Below are 24612 nucleotides of genomic sequence, written 5' to 3'. Positions count from 1 at the left end.
AATTTCCTTCAATCCCTATCACCATCTCACTTTCTAAGCCTGCTGGTCCACCCCTCTCTCTGGAAACCGTTTGAGGCTGAACCGGTGATGCGCTTCTCAAACACGAGGCCAGATGCTCGGTAAATGAAAGGCTTTTATTTACTATGAATGAAGCAGCCAGTAATTATATACACGATCCCAGACTGAAGGGGTCCCGGCCAGAGCAGGGACTTTTATACCTCTCCCAGGAGGCGGAGCCCGACTGGGATGTACCACAACACTACAGTACAAAGGTGTAACAACCCCACCCTAACCCCAACAGCAACAAGTAGCACAACCCAACAGTAACATATGTACATCCTTGTAGTACTGGCCAGACCCTGGCTCAGTACTATCCAGTGGGAACCAACGATGGTTCACCACATTCACCCCTCCTTTGAGAACAAAGGCCGGCGGGGTACAAAAACAGAATAAAGTGTCAGCAGTCTATAAGTTCAGACGGTCAGGGGGGCCGCACCGTCGTTGTGACCTCCTCAATACCGGCGGTGACACTGGAGTAGGCACTTGCAGTGGCGTTCTCCCCAAGGCGGCGTCCAGCTGTTCTTCCACGGACTCACAGGCCGGTTGACCCTGAGGTGACGGTAGTCCATGGGATCCTGACACACCCTGCAGTGACGACCATCTTCTGGGCTCAGGCAAGCTGTACACGGGAGTAAAGGGGTTAAGTAATGGTCCCGATGCTGCCCGCGCCGTGTCCGGGGAAGAAACAAGAGTTAAAGGGTTTGTAACAGGGGGTATGGGAGCGACAGGGGTTGCTACGTCCCCTGCTGGCGCCAGGTCTCGGATCGAGACCGTGTCCTCTCGCCCGTCAGGGTATGCCACATAGGCATACTGAGGGTTGGCATGGAGGAGATGGACCTGTTCGACCAACGGGTCGGACTTGCGGGCCCTTACATGTCGCCGCAGGAGGACGGGTCCTGAGTACGTCAACCAAGACGGTAATGAGGTCCCCGAGGAAGACTTCCGAGGGAATGAGAACATCCTCTCGTGGGGAGTAGCATTGGTTGCCGTACACAGGAGGGAGCGAATAGAATGGAGCGCATCAGGGAGCACCTCTTGCCAACGGGAGACTGGAAGACCTTTTGACTTCAACGCCAGTAAGACAGCCTTCCAGACTGTAGCATTCTCACGTTCCACCTGTCCGTTACCCCTAGGGTTGTAGCTCGTGGTCCTACTAGAGGCAATCCCGTATGAGAGCAGGAATTGCCTCAAGTCATCGCTCATGAACGACGAGCCCCTGTCGCTATGGATGTAGCCGGGGTACCCGAACAGGGTAAAAAGATCACGGAATGCCTTGATAACCGTGGCAGCGGATGTATCAGAGCAGGGAACAACAAAAGGGAACCGAGAGTACTCGTCAATGATATTGAGGAAGTACACATTCCGATCTGTTGAGGGAAGGGGGCCCTTAAAATCGACACTCAGTCTCTCGAAGGGACGAGTGGCCTTGACTAAATGTGCCCGATCAGGTCGGTAAAAGTGCGGTTTGCATTCCGCACAAACCCGACAGCTTCTTGTTACTGACCTGACGTCCTCCACCGAGTAAGGCAGGTTGCGGGCTTTTATAAAGTGGTAGAGCTGAGTGACCCCAGGATGGCATAGGTCATTATGGAGGGCCTGCAAATGGTCCTCCTGTATACTGGCGCATGTTCCACGCGAGAGGGCATCCGAGGGCTCATTGAGTTTCCCTGGACGGTACATGATGTCGTAGTTATAGGTGGAGAGTTCAATTCTCCACCGCAAGATCTTGTCATTCTAGATCTTGCCCCTCTGCGTGTTGTTAAACATGAACGCCACGGACCGCTGGTCCGTGATCAGGGTGAACCGTTTTCCCGCCAAGTAATGGCGCCAGTGCCTGACGGCCTCCACAATGGCCTGGGCCTCATTTTCCACCGCTGAATGCCGAATTTCGGGGCCTTGGAGGGTGCGGGAAAAAAATGCGACGGGCCTGCCCGCCTGGTTAAGTGTGGCGGCCAGGGCGGAATCAGATGCATCGCTCTCCACCTGAAAGGGGATGGACTCGTCTACAATGTGCATCGTAGCTTTCGCGATGTCGGCTTTCAGTTTATCGAAGGCCAATCGGGCCTCTGGCGTTAGGGGAAAAGTCGTGGACTTAATGAGCGGACGGGCTTTGTCCGCGTAATTGGGAACCCACTGCGCATAATAAGAGAAGAAGCCTAAGCATCTTCTCAGTGCTTTTGCACTAGCAGGCAAGGGAAGTTCAGAAAGGGGGCACATACGGTCTGGATCAGGACCAATGACCCCGTTTTCCACCACGTATCCTAGGATGGCTAAACGGCGCGTACGAAACACACACTTCTCCCTGTTGTAGGTCAAGTTCAGGCGAGGTGCAGTGCGTAGGAAGTTCAGGAGATTCGTGTCGTGGTCCTGCTGGTCATGGCCGCAGATGGTGACATTATCCAGGTACGGGAAGGTAGCCCGCAGCCCGTTCTGGTCCACCATTCGGTCCATAGCACGCTGGAAGACCGAGACCCCGTTGGTGACACCAAAGGGAACCCTGAGAAAGTGATACAAGCGACCATCCGCCTCAAAAGCCGTGTATTGTCGGTCCTCTGGGCGAATGGGGAGTTGGTGGCAGGCAGACTTGAGGTCTATGGTGGAGAACACCCGGTACTGCGCAATCTGATTGACCATATCAGATATGCGCGGGAGAGGATACGCATCCAGCTGCGTATATCGACTAATGGTCTGACTGTAGTCAATGACCATCCGGGGTTTGTTCCCGCTCTTGACCACCACGACCTGCGCTCTCCACGGACTAGCGCTGGGTTGTATGATCCTTTCTTTGAGGAGCCGCTGAACCTCAGATCTAATGAAGATCTGATCCTCAGCGCTGTAACGCCTACTTTTAGTCGCGATGGGCTTGCAGCCTGGCACAAGATTCTGGAACAAGGAGGGAGTGGTGATCTTCAGCGTCGAGAGGCTACAGGCGCGTTGGGCAATTTGGAGGCTGCTGCTGTTTTCCCACTGCCAGTGAAGGGAGTGGCCCACCGTACTGTAGGATTACACTCCTCAAGTGGACCATGAAGTTTAGTCCGAGAAGTATTGGCGCGCAAAGATACGGCAACACTAGGAGCTTGAAACGATCGTAAACTGTGCCTTGCACCTTCAAAGTTACCACGCAACTCCCTAGCACGGCGACAGACCGGGACCTCGATGCCATAGAGATTGTCTGTTTGGCAGGTTGAATCTGGAGTCCACACCGCTTCACAGTGTCTGGGTGGATAAAGCTCTCAGTGCTCCCGCTGTCAAACAGACAATAAATCACGTGGTCATTTACCTGGATGTTCATCTTAGATTTGTCAAGTCTATGAGGCTTGGCCTGGTCCAGGATGATCGACGCCACCGTTGGTTCATGAGCGCCACTGCAGGCAGCTGAAATCGATGAGGAGGACCCCTGCTGGTCGTTCGCGGTCAGTGTCGACCAACATGGCCGCTCCCATGAGTCGCACGTGGGTGAGGACGCCAAACTCAGCGACCCCTGGTGGTCACACACCTCCGACTCCGTCGACCGCAATGGCGTCGTCCTGGCCTTGCACGTGGACGAACCCCTCGATGACTTCGACGACGAAGACCCGAGCTCTGAAGAATCGCAGGCCGCACTGCCGTTCCTGGGTTTAGATCGGCACACTTTCGAATAGTGCCCTTTCTTACCGCATGCGGTGCACAACACAGCTTTAGTGGGACACCGTTGCCGAGTATGCTTCGCTCCCCCACAGAAGTAGCACCGCGGGCCGCCCGGGGCTGCTGCCGTCGTCTGGCCCGAGTGTGAGCACGCCATTACGCAGCATTTCGAACCCGAGGGACGAGGAGGGATTGGCGACTGCTCCTGCCACGTTGTCTCCACATGGTCCTCCGGATATAATACTAAGCTTTTGGAGGCCGTCTCGAGCATCTCCGCTAGCTCGATGGCCTGGGTAAGATCAAGGTTACCCTTCTCCAACAGTTTAAGTCGAATGTACGACGATCCGACTCCCGCCACAAACACATCTCGGGCGAGGTCGTTCATGCTCTGCTCAGCCGATGCAGCTTTGCAGTTACAGCCACTGGCTAGCTGTAGGAGATCGTTCGCATAGTCCTCCATCGTTTCACCAGACTGCTGTCGTCGAGTGGCTAGGAGGTAACGAGCGTGTATTTCATTGGGTGGTTTGATATAGCGCTTCTTCAGAAGCTCGAGGGCCTTAGTATAATCGGTGGCCGCACGGATCGCGAGGTAGACAGTGTCGCTTACCCTCGCATGGAGGACCCGGAGTCTGTCATCATCTGTGGTGACCGCTGCGGAGGCTGCCAGGTAGTCTTCGAAGCACTTCAGCCAGTGGTCGAAGGTGTTAGAAGCGCCCACCGCACGTGGATCTAGTGTAAGGCGTTCCGGCTTCACGATCTGCTCCATACTCTCTTTTTTTTTCTTTGACGAGAGTTTAACAACAGTAAATAAAATTGATGCGCTTCTCAAACACGAGGCCAGGAGCTCGGTAAATGAAAGGCTTTTATTTACTGTAATGAAGCAGCCAGTAATTATATACACTATCCCAGACTGAAGGGGTCCCGGCCCGAGCAGGGACTTTTATACCTCTCCCAGGAGGCGGAGCCCGACTGGGATGTACCACAACACTACAGTACAAAGGTGTAACAACCCCACCCTAACCCCAACAGCAACAAGTAGCACAACCCAACAGTAACATATGTACATCCTTGTAGTACTGGCCAGACCCTGGCTCAGTACTATCCAGTGGGAACCAACGATGGTTCACCACAACCGGACTGTTTGCAACTTTGACGTCTACTTTGGAGTTGGGACGAGCTTCAGGCTATCTATTCAAGACTGCCTGCTGCATATCACCTGTCTCTACCCTTGTCTCAGATTCTCAGCTGCTGAAACCATCATCCATGCCTTTGTTACCTCTGGTCTTGACCATTTCAATGGTCTCCCATTTTCTGCCTTCCATAAACTTGCACTCATCCAAAACTCTGTTGTCCATATCCTAACTCACTTCAAATCCTGTACACCCACCACCCCATGCTTGCTGACTTATATTGGCTCCCAGTCTGGTGATACTTCCATTTTAAAGTTCTTGTCCCTGTTTTCAAATGCCTGCATGGATTTCCCTCTCCCTATCTCCACCATTTCCTCCAGCATCCTCCAACCATCCAAAATCTCTGTGTACCTTCAATTCAGGCCTCTTGCACAACTATGATTTTAATCTCTCAACCATTGGAAACTGTCCTTTCAGCTGCCGTGACTCTAAGATCTAGAATTCCCTCTCTAAACATCTCCTGCCCCTTTCCTGTTTTAAGACCTTTCCTAAAATCTACCTCTTCATCCGTTCTTATCCAGCCAAGTGTCAAACGTTTGGTTGCACTTCTGTGAAGTGCCTTGTGATGTTTTACTTTGTTCAAACCGTTATACAAATGCAAGCAGTTGGTACTGGAGGAACAAATGGAAGTTTAGCACCAATTAGGATGTATGTGTTAAGAAAAACAAATCTAAAAAGGCAATCCATTGGTTTGAAAATTAGAAAAATGTATGGAGGTTAGAGTCACAAATATGCTTTTGTGAGGGTTTTCTTGAAAATTCTATTGTGCTTTCAAATCAGTATTCAGTTCTGAAAGATACATGATCAAATCCTTTTCAGAAGGAGCTCTGAACAACCGTGCACGTAGGTAGAATTAACTGATGGATTCTGATTGTTGCTATTTGCAGCGTTCTAGGTTCAAGTACTGACATGAAGAAATAACAGAAAGTGTTGAGTGTGGCACCTCAGATTAAAGCATGCTCTCTTGCAAAGCATAGATTGGCAAATGAATGGAATCTCTCATATAGTTAACACAAGCTGTCAACTGGAGACTGAGATGAGTCCAGCAATATTCCAGAGACACATTCACTTGCTATCTAAAGCTGAAGCTTTTCTGACCTATAGTACGTGCAATTATGCAGGTTCAGGGTGATCCTGTTAACATTGGAGAATGTGTTTCATAAACAATATTTAGCAGCCGCCAGTGTTTTTTTTTTGAGGGGGGGGGGGGTGCCGGAATTGAAGGGAGACTATTTCTCCTTCTTACCTCAACTTGTTGTGAGCTAAAAATATTTTGTTGAAAAAAGGAAAGAACTGTCTCCCCCATGCACTCCCCTATTCCCCATAACAACTGCCCAGATTCCAGTTGTCAGAATCTTGCCAAGTTTCTCCCAAGTAGCAATCTCAAGCTATAGAACTCCCGAGTCTCTCCTTCGTTTCAATTCTGCCCGTGTTTCATCCTCAAACCTCCAGCAAAACCCTGCTCTGCAATTGACAATTCTTGGCATTACCGCCAGCCATTTCCTCGCAACTATTTTTAAACTCACTGCATTTTTACATACAACGTATTTCATTGTAACAAACTCCAAGCACACAGTTTTTAATTGTCCTTTCTTGACTAACCCTCGAGGAGTTTAGCAATGTTTTGATGTGAACTAAAAGTCCAACAAGGTTGCCCTTTTCTTTGGCTAGTTCAATAATTAAAATACTTTAATACTCAAACCTTATTGGAACAATTGGGCCAGATGTGCTCTCATCTGAACTTTACTGTTTTAAAACAAGGATTTTAAAAGCCTTCATCATAATTCAGGACAGTGTCATGGAGACATATAATTTTATTTTAAAGTGAATCCTGATTTATTCAATACCAAAATAAAAGGACAAAAACAGAAAATTCTGGAAAATCTCAGCGGGTCTGACAGCATCTCTCAGATGAGCTAATGTTTCGCGTTTCAGATTCGAAATGTTAGAATCATAGAATCCCTACAGTGCAGAAGGAGGCCATTCGGCCCATCGAGGGTGCATCAACTCCGCATCTTACCCAGGCCCTTTTCCCATAACCCCGCGCATTTACCATGGCAAATGCACCCAACCTGCACATCTTTAGACTGTGGGAGGAAACTGGAGCACCTGGAGGAAACCCACGCAGACACGAGGAGAACGTGCAAACCCCACACAGACAGTGACCTGAGGCTGGAATTGAACGCAGGTCCCTGGTGCTGTGAGGCAGCAATGCTAACCACCGTGCCGCCGTTCTCTCCCCACAGACGTGCTGAGTTTTTCCAGCATTATCTGTTTTTGTTTCAGATTCCAGCATCCACAGTAATTTGCTTTTACCGAAATTAAGGGAGTTCAGTTACTGCAAACTACATACAAGAGGGATCATTTCAACAAATAAAGATAAGCTGCCAATTGACGTTCTTGGTGTGAAGCTTCATTCCTGTGGGAGTATGCATCAGGAAATGAGGCACAGACAATCTTGATCTCCTATTGATGTCAAACCAGAGTCGGAACCCATTTCCCAAACATGCAGCCCCATTGGGCAAGGTTTTCTTCTGGAAAGCAAAAGTGAAGATTTTATCCCCGAGCGCCAAGTAGCATGGCTGCAGACTGTTGCTTCATGACACAAACAAGTTTGACTCGGGGGGGTGGGGGGGGGGGGGGGGGGGTGGGTGGGGGGTGGGGGGAGTGACCAAATATTTGCTGACACAGAATCCCACACCACACCACACTATTCAAATTCTGGCAGGAGTGGCGTGGGAAGCAGCTGAAGAGAGAACAGCTGATTTCATCCATTGTCACAGCCTGTGGGAAGTCAGATTGTGTGTGGGAGTCCTTTTAAGAATGGAAATCCAAAGAGAAATATCAAATAAATGTTGATTTTCCATATTTTACTCATGTTTATATTTGGGTTTACATCATTCATGGGCTTTCTGCTCTTTCAAATACTCCTCTGTGCAACTGACATAACCCCTACCAGTGCTGTTGGGGTAAGGTTATCCCTCACTTTAGAGGTGGACACTGCCATACGAAATGGTGAACTGGACATCAACCTACGAGAAAGAAAAACAGCCTGAAAACTCATCCAGGCGTTAGATAGCCCTAGGACTTGAACTCTTGACTGTCTGCCTGTCAGACCAGCTTTCAGCACGAATGACTAGACTGCCTCACTGAGACTCCTTTGATCCCATGATTTTATCTCTGCCGCTTGCTCTACCCAGGAAACGCTATTTTCAATAAACGTTTTGTTGGTCTCCTGAGGGGAGGTAACAACTTACTGATTAACAGTTATAAAAAGAAACAAAAATGCAAATAACAGCTCTGATGAAGAGTCCCACCCAAAATGTTAATCAAGCCTTTTCTTTCAGATGCTTGCCATGTATTTCTAGCTTTCTATGCCTTTATTTTTGAAAAATGAGCTATGTTCACATCACTTAAATGTTGGTATGCTACTGACCAATTTTTCCTCCCAGTAGTTTTGCTAAATATATTCAGTTTTGACTTTGTATCAGCTTTGCTGACCTCTGGAACCAGCTGCTAAAACATGCATAATACGGGATTAGGTTGGCATCCTTCACTTTGAATCCGTTGCTATGAATAAGCATCTTTTTCTCTGTTTACCATCTTGACCCAATGACTCATGTCCTGACTCCATCTCTGTGTTCTCCTGCACCAATCTAACCAATAGGCCATCAGCAACACACCTACTCTTGGGAACATGAAGGTTACATCAATAAAACTTACTCACTGAAAGATGCTCTGAAATGGGACAGCCTGGTGGCTTAGCTTGTCTGTGCAATGGGTTCTGGAGTAGAAAAGTCCCAGGTTTAATCCCCAGCATGTTTGGAGTTAGCTGATCTAAATCAGAGTTAAATCAGTTGTTATAGGCAATCTCACCGACACAGAGTCGGGAAGAGAAATACTGACTGCAGTCCCCATTCCTCAGTGGGCTCTGGATTGCAGCCGTGCGCAGATGTCAGATGACATCAGGATCAGACTCACCTTTTGGTTGAAGAGTTCACTCACACTGAGGATAATCCTGGGATTTGTGTGATGGTGTAACTTGGTTGATAAGACCATAAGATATAGGAGCAGAATTAGGCCATTTGGCCCGTTGAGTCTACTCCGCCATTCAATCATGGCTGGTAAGTTTCTCAACCCCATTCTTCCGCTTTTTCCCTGTAACCCTTGATCCCTTTACCAATTAAGAACCTATCTATCTCTGCCTTATATACACTCAATGACCTGGCCTCCACAGCCTTCTGTGGCAATGAATTCCACAGATTCACCACCCTCTGGTTGAAGAAATTTCTCCTCATCTCAGCTCTAAAGGGTCGTCCCTTTACCCTGAGACTGTGCTCTCGGGTCTTAGTCTCTCTGACTATTGGAAACATCTTCCCCATGTCCATTCTATCCAGGCCTTTCATTATTCTATAAGTTTCCCCCCCCCACCCTTCTATATTCTATCAAGTACAGACCTACAGTCCTTAGACGCTCCTCATATGTCAAGCTTTTCATTCCTGGGATCATTCTCATGAACCTCCTCGCCACCCTCTCCAAGGCCAGCACATCCTTCCTTAGATATGGGGCCCAAACCTTCTCGCAATATTCTAAATGTGGTGACATCAGATCCTTATAAAGCCTTAGCAGTATATCCTTGCTTTTGTATTCGAGTCCTCTCTAAGATTCCCAAGTCCCTTTGCGCTTCCAATTTCTGAATTCTCTCCCCATTTAGAAAATAGTCTACACCTCTATTCTTCCTACGAAAGTGCATAAGCTCACACTTTCCCACATTGTAATCCATCTGCCGGTTTTTTGCCACTCTCCTAACCTGTCCAAGTCCTTCTGCAGCCTTCCTGCCTCCTCAATACTACCTCTTCCTCCACCTATCTTTGTATCAGCTGCAAACTTAGCCACAATGCCATCAATTCCTTCATCTAGATCATTTATGTGTAGAGTGAAAAGTTGTGGTCCCAACACAGACTCCACTGGTCACTGACTGCCATTCTGAAAAGGACCCCTTTATCCCCACTCTCTGCCTTCTACCAGTCAGCCAATCTTCTATCCATGCTAGTACCTTGCCTCCAGCACCATGGGGGAGTTATCTTACTCAGCAGACTCTTGTATGGCACCTTGTCAAAGGCCTTCTGAAAATCCAAGTAGATAACATCCACTGGCTCTCCTTTGTCTAACCTGCTCATTATCTTCTCATGGAGTTGTAACAGATTTGTCAGGCATGACCTCCCCTTGATGAAATCATGCTGACTTCACCATATTTTACCATGCACTTCCAAGTATTCTGAAAATTTATCCTTAATGGTGGGGAATTGGCAGCTTATTCTACATCAGTCTGGATTTTATTTTCACTTCCAGGAAAGGTGTGAAATGCATTAGCATTTCATTATCATTAATTCATTACTGACATTTATCGGGAGTCCTTGTTCAAGATTCTCTTAAGGTTAATGTGCAGGTTCAGTCGGCAGTTAGGAAGGCAAATGCAATGTTAGCATTCATATCGAGAGGGCTAGAATACAAGAGTAGGGATGTACTTCTGAGGCTGTATAAGGTTCTGGTCAGACCCCATTTGGAGTATTGTGAGCAGTTTTGGGCCCCATATCTAAGGAAGGATGTGCTGGCCTTGGAAAGAGACCAGAGGAAATTCACAAGAATGATCCCTGGAATGAAGAGCTTGTCGTATGAGGAACGGTTGAGGATTCTGGGTCTGTACTCGTTGGAGTTTAGAAGGATGAGGGGGGATCTTATTGAAACTGACAGGATACTGCGAGGCCTGGATAGAGTGGACGTGGAGAGGATGTTTCCATTAGTAGGAAAAACTAGAAACAGAGGGCACAGCCTCAGGCTAAAGAGACGATCCTTTAAAACAGAGATGAGGAGGAATTTCTTCAGCCAGAGAGTGGTGAATCTGTGGAACTCTTTGTCGCAGAAGGCTGTGGAAGCCAGGTCATTGAGTGTCTTTAAGTCATAGATAAATAGGTTCTTGATTAATAAGGGGATCAGGGGTTATGGGGAAAAGGCAGGAGAATGAGGATGAGAAAAATATCAGCCATGATTGAATGGCGGAGCAGACTCGATGGGCCGAGTGGCCTAATTCTGTTCTCATGTCTTATGGTATTATCACTTGAATCACACTCAGTTACGCTTATTGCCTGGATTTGCATAAGTAGTGGGAGTATCTGTAAAATGTACCTCACCAGTGGCCTTCAGGGAGATGGGAGTAAAACTACTTGGTAAATAATTTTATGAAAACGTTATCAAATAATGTAGCATTTTTAAGTTGTGGGCAGGAGGGCACAATTAGTCTCAGTTGTAAACTGCAGGTTATATGACTGCATAAACACCATGTAATAAACACTAACCTGTCCTGGGGCACCTGCAACACTTGGTAAATTGTGATGTGGAGGGTCATGTTTCCATGGAAATTGTCATTTGCTCCTTTGTAGATCCTAAACTCTGCTGCAGTGACGATTTCACCTTGAGGAATCTGAGTTAAATCGAACTTAAATTCTTTCCACTGCGCCTTATGGTGAAAGACGTCTTCATTGTGCTCCACTGTCAAAGCAACAACAAAAAGAATAATTGATTAAATGTGTGCAGTTCCCAATCCTTTACCAATACTACTCTATAATTGGACACTGTATGTAATGGGAGAGTCTCCAGTTCGGCTCTAAATCCTGTCTGAAATCTGAAACTCTGCACATGGAGAACCGTGGATGCGAGTCTGTGTCCTACACCAAGCATGAATTACCACTGGAGCTTCATTTTATGATTAATTGCAAATTCCTACATGGGAGAGAATCCCAATCTTTGGTACAGAAATGCCTTTGTTATGCACACTGTGTTAACTCTCATCTTGTTGAATAAATTTGAACTCCATATAAGAGACACAGCAAAGTGACTAAAGTGTTACTTGATCAATGCATTTTAAAGGGAAGATGCCACTTTCTTGGCAAAACCTTTCACTGGAAATAGTTCTCCTATTAAGAGCTTTTGATTTGGAATAGAACTTTGTTTAATGTCAGTTCATTAGTACATAATTAGTACACTCCTGGTACATAAATCACTGTGACTGAATCCTAGATTTCCTAACCCACAGACTGCAATCAGTAAGGATAGGCAACAACACCTTCTCTACGATTGTCCTCAACACTGGTGCCCCACAAGGCTGTGTCCTCAGCTCCTTATTATACTCCTTATACATCTATGACTGTGTGGCCAAACTCCCCTCCAACTTGATTTTCAAGTCTGTTGGTGACACCACCATAGTGGATCGGATCTCAAACAATGATGAGATGGAGTACAGGAAAGAGATAGAAAATCTGGTAAACTGGTGCAACGACAATAATCTCTCCCTCAATGTCAACAAAATGAAGGAGATAGTGTATAGGGGGACACACCCCTGTCTGCATCAACGGGGATGGTGGAAATGGTCAAGAGCTTCAAATTTCTAGGTGTCCTGATCACCAACAACCGTTCCTGATCCCTCCACGCCGATGCTATAGTTAAGAAAATTCACCAACGCCTCTATTTTTTCAGGAGGCTAAGGAAATTCAGCGTATCCGCTACAACTCTCACCAACGTTTACAGATGGACCATAGGAAGCATTCTTTCTGGTTGTATCACTGCTTGGTATGACTTCTGCTTTGTCCAAGACCGCAAGAAACTACAAACGGTCATGAATGAAGTCCAGTCCACCACGCAAACCAGCCTCCCATCCATTGATTCTGTCGACACTTCCCGCTGCCTTGGAAAAGCAGCCAACATAATTAAGGACCCCACGCACCCTGGACATACTCTATTCCACCTTTTTCCATCGGGAAAAAGATACAAAGTCTGAGGTCACAAACCAACCAACTCAAAAACAGCTGCCAGACTTTAGAATGGACCTACCTTATACTAAGTTGATCTTTCTCAACACCCTAGCTATGACTGTAACACTACATTCTGCACCCTCTCCTTTTCTTCTCTATGTACAGTATGCTTTGTATAGCGAGCAAGAAACAATATTTTTCACTGTAAACTAATATATGTGGCAATAATAAATCAAATCAAAATCGAATCAAGTTTTCAGTAGCCTTTTGACTCTTGATAGCTGGAGTTCACTGATTGAAGATTGGAGTATGACAGGAGAAGTGAGAAGGCCTGTATTAGAAGATTCAAACTCCTCAATCGTACTTTTCTATGCTTTGATAATCATTTTACACAGTGCTGAATAACAGTATCCTCACCTTGCACTGATTCTATTTTCTTTCATATAAAGCAAAGGAAGGGTAGTGGTTTCACAAACCAGAACGAAACACAGAGACATAATTATAGGAGTGCTCAGCTTTTAAAAATAACCTCCTGAAGAGAAGGAATTAATTAGAGGGCAAAAAAAAAAACAGGGCGTGTTTGAGCAATAAAAAAGTTACTGAAGATTTTGTGTTTTCCAAAACCACGTGTCCCATTCTGAAACAGTTGGGACATTTTAAACCTTGGTCTTACTCCAAAGCAAAATGAGTCAGGGACAGGACTCGTCATCCAGGAAGATTTTGTGAACATTCTTTGATGTGACTGTTCATGTTTCTGATACGTGACAAAGTTTTCACATTGATCAAACCAGTGGAAAAGATTGAGGAAATTCAGGCCCAAGTTACAGCAAATTCCAGGATTATGTATGCTGTCTTAAAAAAAACATTGCACGGGGAACCTGCCTCACTCTCAAAACTGGCCATTCCCCCATCAAATTAAATCAACATCATCTTCTGCTAAATGCACCTGCTTGCTTTGAAAAAGTTCTTAACAATTAAGCTTTTCATTTGTAAGCACCTTTTTAAAATCTACTAAATGTTTAAGGTGAGAGATAAAAGGCTAAGAGGGGAGTTGAGGAGAAACTTTTTCAGCCAGAGGATGGTGGGAGTCTGGGACTCACTGCTTGAAAGGGTGGTGGAGGCAGAAACTCTCATAACATTGACAAAATATTTCGATATTCACTTGCATTGCCATAACCTCTAGGGTAATGGGCCAAGTGCTGGAAAATAGGATTAGTGCAGTCAGACCTTCGTTGACTAGTGTGGGCAGGATGGACTGAATGGCCTCTTTCTGTGCTACAACCATCTATAAATCTATGAATCTAAGTATATGATATATGGTGGTTAACTCTAATGGGATGTTCATTTTTTCCCCAGAAGTATTCAGATTTCTATGCATTCGAAATGTTCTGAATCTTATTAACACTCAGCTTGGTAGTACTTTGAAACAATATTGAATGGCTGCATTTGAAAACAAATTAATTATATATTTCACAGAATCCCAGAATTGTTACAGCATAGGAGGCCATTGGGCCCATCAGGCCTGCACTGGCTCGCCAAATGAAGAATTCATCATTCTCCTGCTCTCTCCCCATAACCCTGCACATTCTTCCTTTTCAGATAATGACTTGCGTTCCTAATTTTTGACGTATTGGCTGCTTCCGGATCTCCCAAGAAATCAGCACAGTTATCTAAACAAACACTGATTATACAAGGGAATCATTAAAATGTAACCCTCAGATTTCAAGATGTGCTTGCGCAGAATGTTTATACGATTAGGAAGGGGGGAAGAGGAGCAGAGCACTAGTCATTGGGGACTCCATAGTTAGAGGGACAGATAGGAGATTCTGTGGGAACGAGAGGGACTCGCGGTTGGTGTGTTGCCTCCCAGGTGCCAGGGTCTGTGATGTCTCGGATCGTGTTTTCGGGATCCTTAAGGGGGAGGGGGACCAGCCCCAAGTCGTGGTTCACATAGGCACCCAAGACATAGATAGGAAAAGGGATGGGGATGTAAGGCAGAAATTCAGGGAGTTAGGGTGGAAGCTTAGGGCTGGAACAAAGAGAGTTGTTATCTCTGGTTTGTTACCCATGCCACATGATAGTGAGGAGACGAATAGGGAGAGAGAGCAGTTGAACATGTGGCTACGGGGATGGTGCAGGAGGGAGGGATTCAGATACCCGGACAATTGGGGCTCATTCTGGGGTAGGTGGGACCTCTACAAACGGGATGGTCTACACCTGAACCAGAGGGGTACCAATATCCTGGGGGTGGAAATTTGCTAATGCTCTTTGGGAGGGTTTAAACTAATTCAGCAGGGGGATGGGAACCTGAATTGTAGCTCCAGTGTACAGGAGGTTGAGAGTAGTGAGGTCATGAATAAGGTTTCAAGGTCGCAGGAGTGTACTGGCAGGAAGGTGGTTTGAAGTGTGTCTACTTCAACGTCAGGAGCATCCGGAATAAGGTGGGTGAACTTGCAGCATGGGTTGGTACTTGGGACTTCGATGTTGTGGCCATTTCGGAGACATGAATAGAGCAGGGACAGGAATGGTTGTTGCAGGTTCCGGGGTTTAGATATTTCAGTAAGATCAGGGAAGTTGGTAAAAGAGGGGAAGGTGTGGCATTGTTCGTCAAGGACAGTATTACGGTGGCAGAAAGGACGTTTGATGAGGATTCGTCTACTGAGGTAGTATGGGTTGTTAGAAATAGGAAAGAAGAGGTCACCCTGTTGGGAGTTTTCTATAGGCCTCCGAAAAGTTCCAGAGATGTAGAGGAAAGGATTGCAAAGATGATTCTGGATAGGAGTGAAAGTAACAGGGTAGTTGTTATGGGGGACTTTAACTTTACAAATATTGACTGGAAAAGCTATAGTTTGAGTACTTTAGATGGGTCAGTTTTTGTCCAATGTGCGCAGGAGGGTTTCCTGACACAGTATGTAGATAGGCCAACAAGAGGCGAGGCCACATTGGATTTGGTACTGGGTAATGAACCAGGCCAGGTGTTAGATTTGGAGGTAGGTGAACACTTTGGTGATTGATGCGCGATTGATTCACACGGGAGGCTAGGACGTACCCGGGAATAAAGGCTTTTATTCACAACAAGATTGGAGCACACTACTTAACAATATTATCCCAGACTAAGGGCTACTAGGAAGTAGCAGTGACCTTTATACTCCTGTAAGAAGGCGGAGCCGAACGGAGTGTACCACATAAACAATAATAACAGGTGGAACACCCAAACTCTAACCCCAACAGTAACAAGAGTAACATATGTACAAGTACCCATAGTGGTAACCATCTATGGTTCACCACAGTGATATTGACCACAATTCGGTTACGTTTACTTTAGCGATGGAAAGGGATAGGTATATATCGCAGGGCAAGAGTTATAGCTGGGGAAAAGGAAATTATGATGCGATTAGGCGAGATTTAGGATGCATAGGATGTGGAAGGAAACTGCAGGGGATGGGCACAATTGAAATGTGGAGCTTGTTCAAGGAACAGCTACTGCGTGTCCTTGATAAGTATCTACCTGTCAGGCAGGGAGGAAGTGGTCGAGCGAGGGAACCGTGGTTTACTAAAGAAGTTGAATCTCTTGTGAAGAGGAAAAAGGAGACTTATGTAAAGATGAGAGGCTCAGTTAGGGTGCTTGAGAGTTACAAGTTAGCCAGGAAGGACCTAAAGAGAGAGCTAAGAAGAGCCATGAGGGGACATGAGAAGTCTTTGGCAGGTAGGATCAAGGAAAACCCTAAAGCTTTCTATAGGTATGTCAGGAATAAAAGAATGACTTGGGTAAGATTAGGGCCAGTCAAGGACAGTAGTGGGAAGTTGTGCGTGGAGTCCGAAGAGATAGGAGAGGCGCTAAATTAATATTTTTCGTCAGTATTCACACAGGAAAAAGACAATGTTGTCGAGGAGAATACTGAGATACAGGCTATTGGACTAGACAGGATTGAGGTTCATAAGGAGGAGGTGTTAGCAATTCTGGAAAGTGTGAAAATAGATAAGTCCCCTGGGCTGGATGGGATTTATCCTAGGATTCTCTGGGAGGCTAGGGAGGAGATTGCAGAACCTTTTGCTTTGATCTTTATGTCATCATTGTCTACAGGAATAGTGCCAGAAGACTGGAGGATAGCAAATGTTGTCCTCTTGTTCAAGAAGGGGAGTAGAGACAACCCTGGTAATTATAGACCAGTGAGCCTTACTTCTGTTGTGGGCAAAGTTATGGAAAGGATTATAAGAGATAGGATTTATAAGCATCGAGAAAGGAATAATTTGACTAGGGATAGTCAACACTGTTTTCTGAAGGGTAGGTCATGTCTCACAAACCTTATTGAGTTCTTTGAGAAGGTGACCAAAGAAGTGGATGAGGGTAAAGCAGTTGGTGTGGTGTATATGGATTTCAGTAAAGCGTTTGATAAGGCTCCCCACGACAAGCTATTGCAGACGGAGGCATGGGATTGAGGGTGATTTAACGGTTTGGATCAGGAATTGGCTAGCTATAAGAAGACAGAGGGTGGTGGTTGATGGAAATGTTCATCCTGGAGTTCAGTTACTAGTGGTGTACTGCAAGGATCTGTTTTGGGGCCACTGCTGTTTGTCATTTTTATAAATGACCTGGATGAGGGCGTAGAAGGATGGGTTAGTAAATTTGCGGATGACACGAAAGTCAGTGGAGTTGAGGACAGTGCGGAAGGATGTTGCAGGTTACAGAGGGACATAGGTAAGCTGCACAGCTGGGCTGAGAGGTGGCAAATGGAGTTCAATGCGGAAAAGTGTGAGGTGATTCACTTTGGAAGGAGTAACAGGAATACAGAGTACTGGGCTAATGGTAAGATACTTGGTAGTGTGGATGAACAGAGAGATCTCGGTGTCCATGTGCATAGATCCCTGAAAGTTGGCACCCAGGTTGTTAGGGTTGTTAAGAAGGCGTATGGAGTGTTAGCTTTTATTGGTAGAGGGATTGCGTTTTGGAGCCAGGAGATCATGTTACAGCTGTACAAAACTCTGGTGCGGCCGCACTTGGAATATTGCGTACAGTTCTGGTCACCGCATGATAGGAAGGATGTGGAAGCATTGGAAAGGGTGCAGAGGAGATTTACCAGGATGTTGCCTGGTATGGTGGGAAGATCGTATGAGGAAAGGCTGAGGGACTACAGGTTGTTTTCGTTAGAGAGAAGAAGGTTAAGAGGTGACTTAATAGAGGCATACAAGATGTTCAGAGGATTAGACAGGGTTGATAGTGAGAGCCTTTTTCCTCAGATGGTGATAGCTAGCACGAGGGGACATAGCTTTAAATTGAGGGGTGATAGATATAGGACAGATGTCAGAGGTAGGTTCTTCACTCAGAGAGTAGTAAGGGCGTCGAATGCCCTGCCTGCAACAGTAGTGGACTCACCAACATTAAGGGCATTTAAATGGTCATTGGATAAACATATGGATGATATTGGAATAGTGTAGGTTAGATGGGCTTTAGATTGGTTTCACAGGTCGGTGCAACATCAAGGGCCGAAGGGCCTGTACTGCGCTGTAATGTTCTATGTATATAGAATTGCTTTACATACTGTCAGAAGCTATAACTAGGCGTTGTGCTGCACATCATACTCAACACTAATGGATAAAATAATTAAAAGAATGCGATTAATACCTGATGAAATGAGGTAGTCCATATGCAGAACAGCTTTGAAACACCTAACAAAATCCTAATACTTATACCTGTGCACAATTATTGAAAATCACAGAACAATGACACTATTAAGATTTGTTTGTGGAGATCAGTATGTTGCTGAGGTTTTTAATTTTTTTACATCAGCCAGTTTGCTCCAAAGGAGGGGAAGCCTCTTTCTTTCGCTAAGCCTTTCGAATGTGTGAGTGCAGCAGCTGATCTGGAGACGGAAATGGAAGTGAATATTTTCCAAGCCGCAGACACATGGTGAAAGGCTGAATCAGAAAAGGGTGGCTTGGCAGAAACTGTAAGAGTCTATACATTGCTGTTCGCTGATTGATTTTATCCAAACAGGATTATATTTTTACAAACTTGTCAGAAGGTGAGAATAAATAGCAAGTTCAAGCCGGCAGAGCCAGGAATGCAGCTTTACAGCATTTTGGACAAAATTTACAGCCTCACAGCCTCAGTGAGAGAAAAAAACATAAACATTCCTCGCACTAAGGTATTTCCTGATTATTGAAATATTCTTAGAAAAAAAAATACGCTTTGGCACCCCAGACCTAATGGGTAAAGTCACAAGATACTTTGTCTTGAGGAAAGCCATTTGGCCCATCTTAATTCACCTATCCAGCACTCTGCAGAAATGGGCCAATCGGCTCAACTGGACAATGCCCATGTTACTACTCAAAATGTTCCTGTCCCAGTCTATTGGTTTCTCCCACCCTCTTAATTGTCCCTCAAATGGCTGCAGGATGTACTTACAGTCCAAAAATGCGCTGGTTAGGTTGATTGACTATGCTAAATTGACCCTAGTTTTGGAGGGATTAGCAGGGTTAATATGTGAGGTTACGGGGATAGGGTGGGATTGTTGTCGATGGAGGCTCAATAGGCCGAATGGCCTCCTTCTGTACCTTAGGGATTCTATAGTTCTATGATTAAGAATATTTATTGGCCTTTGCTCTTCTCCCACTTGCATCTTGAAATATTCTCACCTCTTCCCTCTCAGTTGTTTTGCTATTGTTACCTCTGTCACTGAAGATGGGTGGAGGTAATGTCTTCACCTGTTTGAATATATCTCAAAAACTAACCAACAAATTTCAATAAAACTGGGATCATGAGGGTATGGCCCAAGGAAGAAGTAAACTGTTTTTGTGGTGAAGATGCAGATCCAGATCAGGATCTTGGAATTTTTTAAAGGATCCATTAAAATGGGGAAATGGAGCCAATTAAGGTTTATTTAAAGAATGTTGTGGGTTGTTTGATTTAGAATGCTGCTGTTGTGCAATTTGCCACAACAGTCAAAACGTGAGCAGAGTTTTCCGAACAGGTTGTTGGGTGTGGATTGATCTGAAGCCTCCTCAGTGAGAAGGAAGCTCTGAATAAGATGATTTTTTTTCAGCTTTGTAATTACCAAGCATCAGGAAAAAGCCTCAGTGAAGGGCTGTGCCATTGTAATAATGCTGAGTTAACACAGCGTGGCACAAGTATTCACTCTGAATGCCCTCTTCACTTGTTATCTCTGCCACTGAAGGAAAGAAGAGATAATAGAACATAGAAAAAATACAGCACAAACACGCCCTTCGGCCCACAAGTTGCGCCAGTCATGTCCCTACCTACCTAGGCCTATATATAGGCTTACCTATAACCCTCAATCCTATTAAGTCCCATGTACTCATCCAGAAGTCTCTTACAAGACCCTATCGAGTTTGCCTCCACCACCACTGACGGCAGCCGATTCCACTCACCCACCACCCTTTGAATGAAAAACTTACCCCTGACATCTCCTCTGTACCTACTCCCCAGCACCTTAAACCTGTGTCCTCTCGTAGCAGCCATTTCAGCCCTGGGAAAAAGCCTCCGAGAATCCACCCGATCTATACTTCTCAACATCTTGTACACCTCTATCAGGTCACCTCTCATCCTCCGTCTCTCCAAGGAGAAAAGACTGAGCTCCCTCAACCTATCCTCATAAGGCATGCCAACCAATCCAGGCAACATCCTTGTAAATCTCCTCTGCACCCTTTCAATCATTTACACATCCCTCCTATAATGAGGCGACCAGAACTGAGCACAGTACTCCAAGTGGGGTCTGACGAGGGTCTTATAAAGCTGCATCATTATCTCCCGACTCCTCAACTCAATCCCCCGATTGATGAAGGTCAGCACACCATACGCCTTCTTAACCACCTCCTCTACCTGTGAGGCCGATTTAAGAGTCCTATCGACCCGGACCCCAAGGTCCTTCTGATCCTCTACACTGCTAAGAGTCTTACCCTTGATATTATACTCCTTCATCCCATTTGACCTGCCAAAATGGACCACTACACATTTATCCGGGTTGAAGTCCATCTGCCACTTCTCCGCCCAGTCTTGCATCCTATCTATGTCACGCTGCAGCTTCTGACATCCCTCCAACCTATCCACAACACCACCAACCTTCGTGTCGTCGGCAAACTTACCAACCCATCCCTCCACTTCCTCATCCAGGTCATTTATGAAAATGACAAACAGCAAGGGTCCCAGAACAGATCCCTGGGGCACTCCACTGGTGACCGACCTCCATTCAGAAAAAGACCCGTCTACAACCACTCTCTGCCTTCTGCAGGCAAGCCAGTTCTGAATCCACAAGGCAACAGCCCCTTGGATCCCATGCCCTCTCACTTTCTCGAGAAGTCTTGCATGGGGGGACCTTATCGAACGCCTTGCTGAAGTCCATGTAAACAACATCTACTGCTTTTTCTTCGTCAATGTGTTTAGTCACATTTTCAAAGAACTCCACCAGGCTCGTAAGGCACGATTTGCCTTTGACAAAGCCGTGCTGACTACTTTTGAGCATACTAAACTTCTCTAAATGTTCATAAATCCTGTCCCTCAGGATCTTCTCCATCAACTTACCAACCACTGAGGTTAGACTCACCAGTCGGTAATTTCCTGGGCTATCCTTATTCCCTTTCTTGAATATAGGAACCACATCCGCAATCCTCCGGAACCTCTCCCGTCTCCATCGGCGACGCAAAGATCATCGCCAGAGGCTCTGCAATCTCTTCCCTCGCCTCCCACAGTAACTTGGGGTACATCCCATCCGGTCCCGGCGACTCTGATGCGCGTTATCACACACGAGGCTTGAGAAGCTCAGGAAATAAAGACTTTTATTTGCTGTAACAATGCAGCTACTAATTATATATACGATCCCAGACTGAGGGGTCCCAGACAGAGCAGAGACCTTTATACCTCTCCCAGGAGGCGGAGCCCGACTGGGATGTACCACAATAACTATAATACAAGGTGTAACAGCCCAACCCTAACCCCAACAGCAACAAGTAGAACAACCCATCCCTAACCCCAACAGCAACATATATACATACTTGTAGTACTGGCCAGACCCTAGCTCAGTACTATCTAGTGGGAACCAACGATGGTTCACCACAGACTCATCTATCTTGATGCTATTCAAAATTTCCAACACATCCTCTTTCTTAATGTCCACATACTCAATCTTTTCAGTCCGCCTCAATCCTGTAGTACAACCACCCAGGTCTTTTTCCACCCGTGGATACCGAGGTAAAATATTCATTGAGCACCTCTGCTATTTCTTCCGGTTCTGTACAGACTTTCTCACCTTCACCTTTTATAGGTCCTATTCCTTCACATCTCATCCTTTTACTCTTCACATATTTATAGAACGCCTTAGGGTTCTCCTTAATCTTACCTGCTAATGTTCTCACCCCTGTTACTCTGTGTGTTTGTAAACAATATATCTGAAAAATTAATGGATGAATTTCAACAAAACTTGATACACAGAAAGGAAATGGCCCAAGAAAGAAGAGATTAGTTTTTGGTGAAGATGCAGATCAGATCCTGGAATTTTTTAAAGGATCTATTAGCATTGGGAGATGGGATAAGTTGACAGGTTTTTTTTTAAAAGAGTGTTGTGGGTTGTTTGATTTGGAATGTTATTAATTGTTTTCGAATGTTATGGATTATCTCAGCTACTGTGGTGAAATTTGTCACAGTTGTCAAAATGTGAGCAGAGTTTTCAGACCAGGTTGTTGGATGTGGCTTGGTCTGAAACCTCCTTAGTGAGATGGAAATTCCAAATAAAAAAATATATTTTTCAGCTTCGTAGTTACAGAGCATTAACCAGGCAGGGACAAGCCTCAAAGAAGAGCTGCTGAATTGGAATAATGTTGAGTTAACACAGGATGGGAGAGGTAGGTGCTGTGATTCCCTTTTTCTTTCTTCCCATAGGTTTTGTAGAGGCAATTTTCCCTTACTTCATTTTTAACTGTTTGTATCATAAGGATTCAATTAGTCCATGGAAAGGAACAAGGAGCAATCCAGAGCAGGGATAATTAATTGGGAGAAAGCCAAATTTGATGGGATGAGAATGTATCTGAGTTGCGTGAGTTAGAAGCAAATGTTGGCAGAAAAGATGATAGCTAAATAATGGGTTACCTTCAAAGAAAGAAGTATTGCAGACAATGTCAAGGTACATTCCCTTGTAGGGGAAAGGTAGGACAAATAAATCCAGAGGATGATGAGATATAGAGGCGAAGATGGAAAGGAAGAAGTATGCATATGACAAATGTCAGGTACAAAATATAATGGAGAATCAGGATGAATACAGAAGGACCAGAGCAAAAGTGAAAAATCTGATAAGAAAAGCAAGGAGAATTAATGAAAAAATACTGGCAGCTAACATAAAAGGGAATCCCAAGGTCTTCTCTAACAGGTCCTGGAGGCACCTGGCCTCCCGGACATCCACATCTGTGAGGGGTGTGTCGAGCTGCGGTTCCTGAGGAACCGTGTTAAGGAGCTGGAACGGCAGCTCGAGGATCTTAGGCTGTTAAGGGAGAATGAGGAGGTGATAGACAAGAGCTATCATCAGGTGGTCACACCAGGGCCATGGGTGGAGGCCAAGTGAGTGACGGCCAGGAAGGGTAAAGCTCGGGTGATTGAGAGCACCCCGGTGGATGTGCCCCTACACAACAAGTATTCCTGCCTGAGTACTGCTGGGGGGGACAGCCCGCCTGGGGGAAGCAGCAGTGGCTGTGTCTCCGGAGTGGAGTCCGGCCCTGTAACTCAGAGGGCTAAGGAAAAGAGGAGGAAGGCAGTGTTAAACGGGGACTCGACAGTAAGGGGGTCGGACAGGCGTTTTTGCAGAGGCAGGCGGGAGTCTCGGATGGTGGTCTGCCTCCCTGGGGCCGGGATCCAGGATGTCGCTGGTCGAGTCCCAGAGATCCTGAGGTGGGAGGGAGAGGAGCCGGAGGTAGTGGTACATATTGGTACCGCTGATGTGGGTAGGAAGGGGGAAGGGGTCATGAAAAGAGTGTATAGGGAATTAGGGAGACAGCTGAGAAGGAGGAAAGCAAAGGTAGTAATCTCAGGATTGCTGCCTGTGCCACGGGAAGGTGAGGGCAGGAATGGAGTGAGGTGGAGGATGAATGTGTGGCTGAGGGACTGGTGCAGGGGGCAGGGATTCAGGTTCCTGGACCATTGGGACCTCTTTCGGGGCAGGTGTGACCTGTACACAAAAAACGGGTGGCACTTGAATCCCAGGGGGACCAATATCCTGGTGGGAAGGTTGGCTAAGGCTACTGGGGAGAGTTTAAACTAGATAGGTTGGGGGGAAGGGATCGAGACGAGGAAACTGGGAGTGAGGAAGTTAGCTCGCAAACAGAGAAGGGTTATAGACAGTGCAAGAGGGAGGATGGACAGGGGATAGAGAAGGGGAGAACTCAGGCCAAAGGATTGAGATGCGTTTACTTTAATGCCAGGAGTATAGTGAATAAAGGAGATGAGCTCAGAGCGTGGATCGATGCCTGGAAGTGTGATGTGGTGGCCATTACGGAGACTTGGATGTCTCAGGGTCAGGACTGGATACTCCAGGTGCCGGGATTCAGATGCTTCAGGAAGGACAGGGAGGGAGGCAAGAGTGGAGTGGAGTGGCACTGTTGATCAGGGATAGTGTCACAGCTGTAGAGAAGGTGTATGCTGTGGAGGGATTGTCTACAGAGTCTCTGCGGGTGGAAGTTCGGAGTGGGAAGGGGTCGATCACTTTGCTGGGAGTATTCTATAGGCCGCCCAATAGTAACAGGGAGGTGGAGGAGCAGATAGGGAAACAGATCCTGGAGAGATGCAGTCATAGCAGAGTTGTTGTGATGGGAGACTTTAATTTCCCAAACATAGATTGGAATATCCCTAGGGTAAGGGGATTGGATGGGGAGGAGTTCGTTAGGTGTGTTCAGGAGGGTTTCCTGACACAGCATGTGGGCAAGCCTACAAG

At 46.1% G+C, this 24612-nt stretch overlaps 1 protein-coding gene across 1 annotated transcript in view; it reads right to left on the bottom strand.

Annotated features, from left to right (window-relative positions):
* LOC144509258 (bone morphogenetic protein 7-like) overlaps positions 1-24612 on the bottom strand; it is a 74780-nt gene that overhangs the window by 20773 nt on the left and 29395 nt on the right. Inside the window, exon 2 of the mRNA XM_078237855.1 lies at positions 11231-11423. Within this exon, the coding sequence (XP_078093981.1) occupies positions 11231-11423 (193 nt within the window). The remainder of the gene's footprint in view (positions 1-11230; positions 11424-24612) is intronic.

The sequence above is a fragment of the Mustelus asterias genome, chromosome 21 (assembly GCF_964213995.1).
Source record: "Mustelus asterias chromosome 21, sMusAst1.hap1.1, whole genome shotgun sequence".
In the NCBI taxonomy this organism is placed as follows: domain Eukaryota; kingdom Metazoa; phylum Chordata; class Chondrichthyes; order Carcharhiniformes; family Triakidae; genus Mustelus; species Mustelus asterias.
The sequence above is the reverse complement of the archived record's forward strand: the minus strand, read 5'-3'. Positions and strand labels throughout refer to the sequence as shown.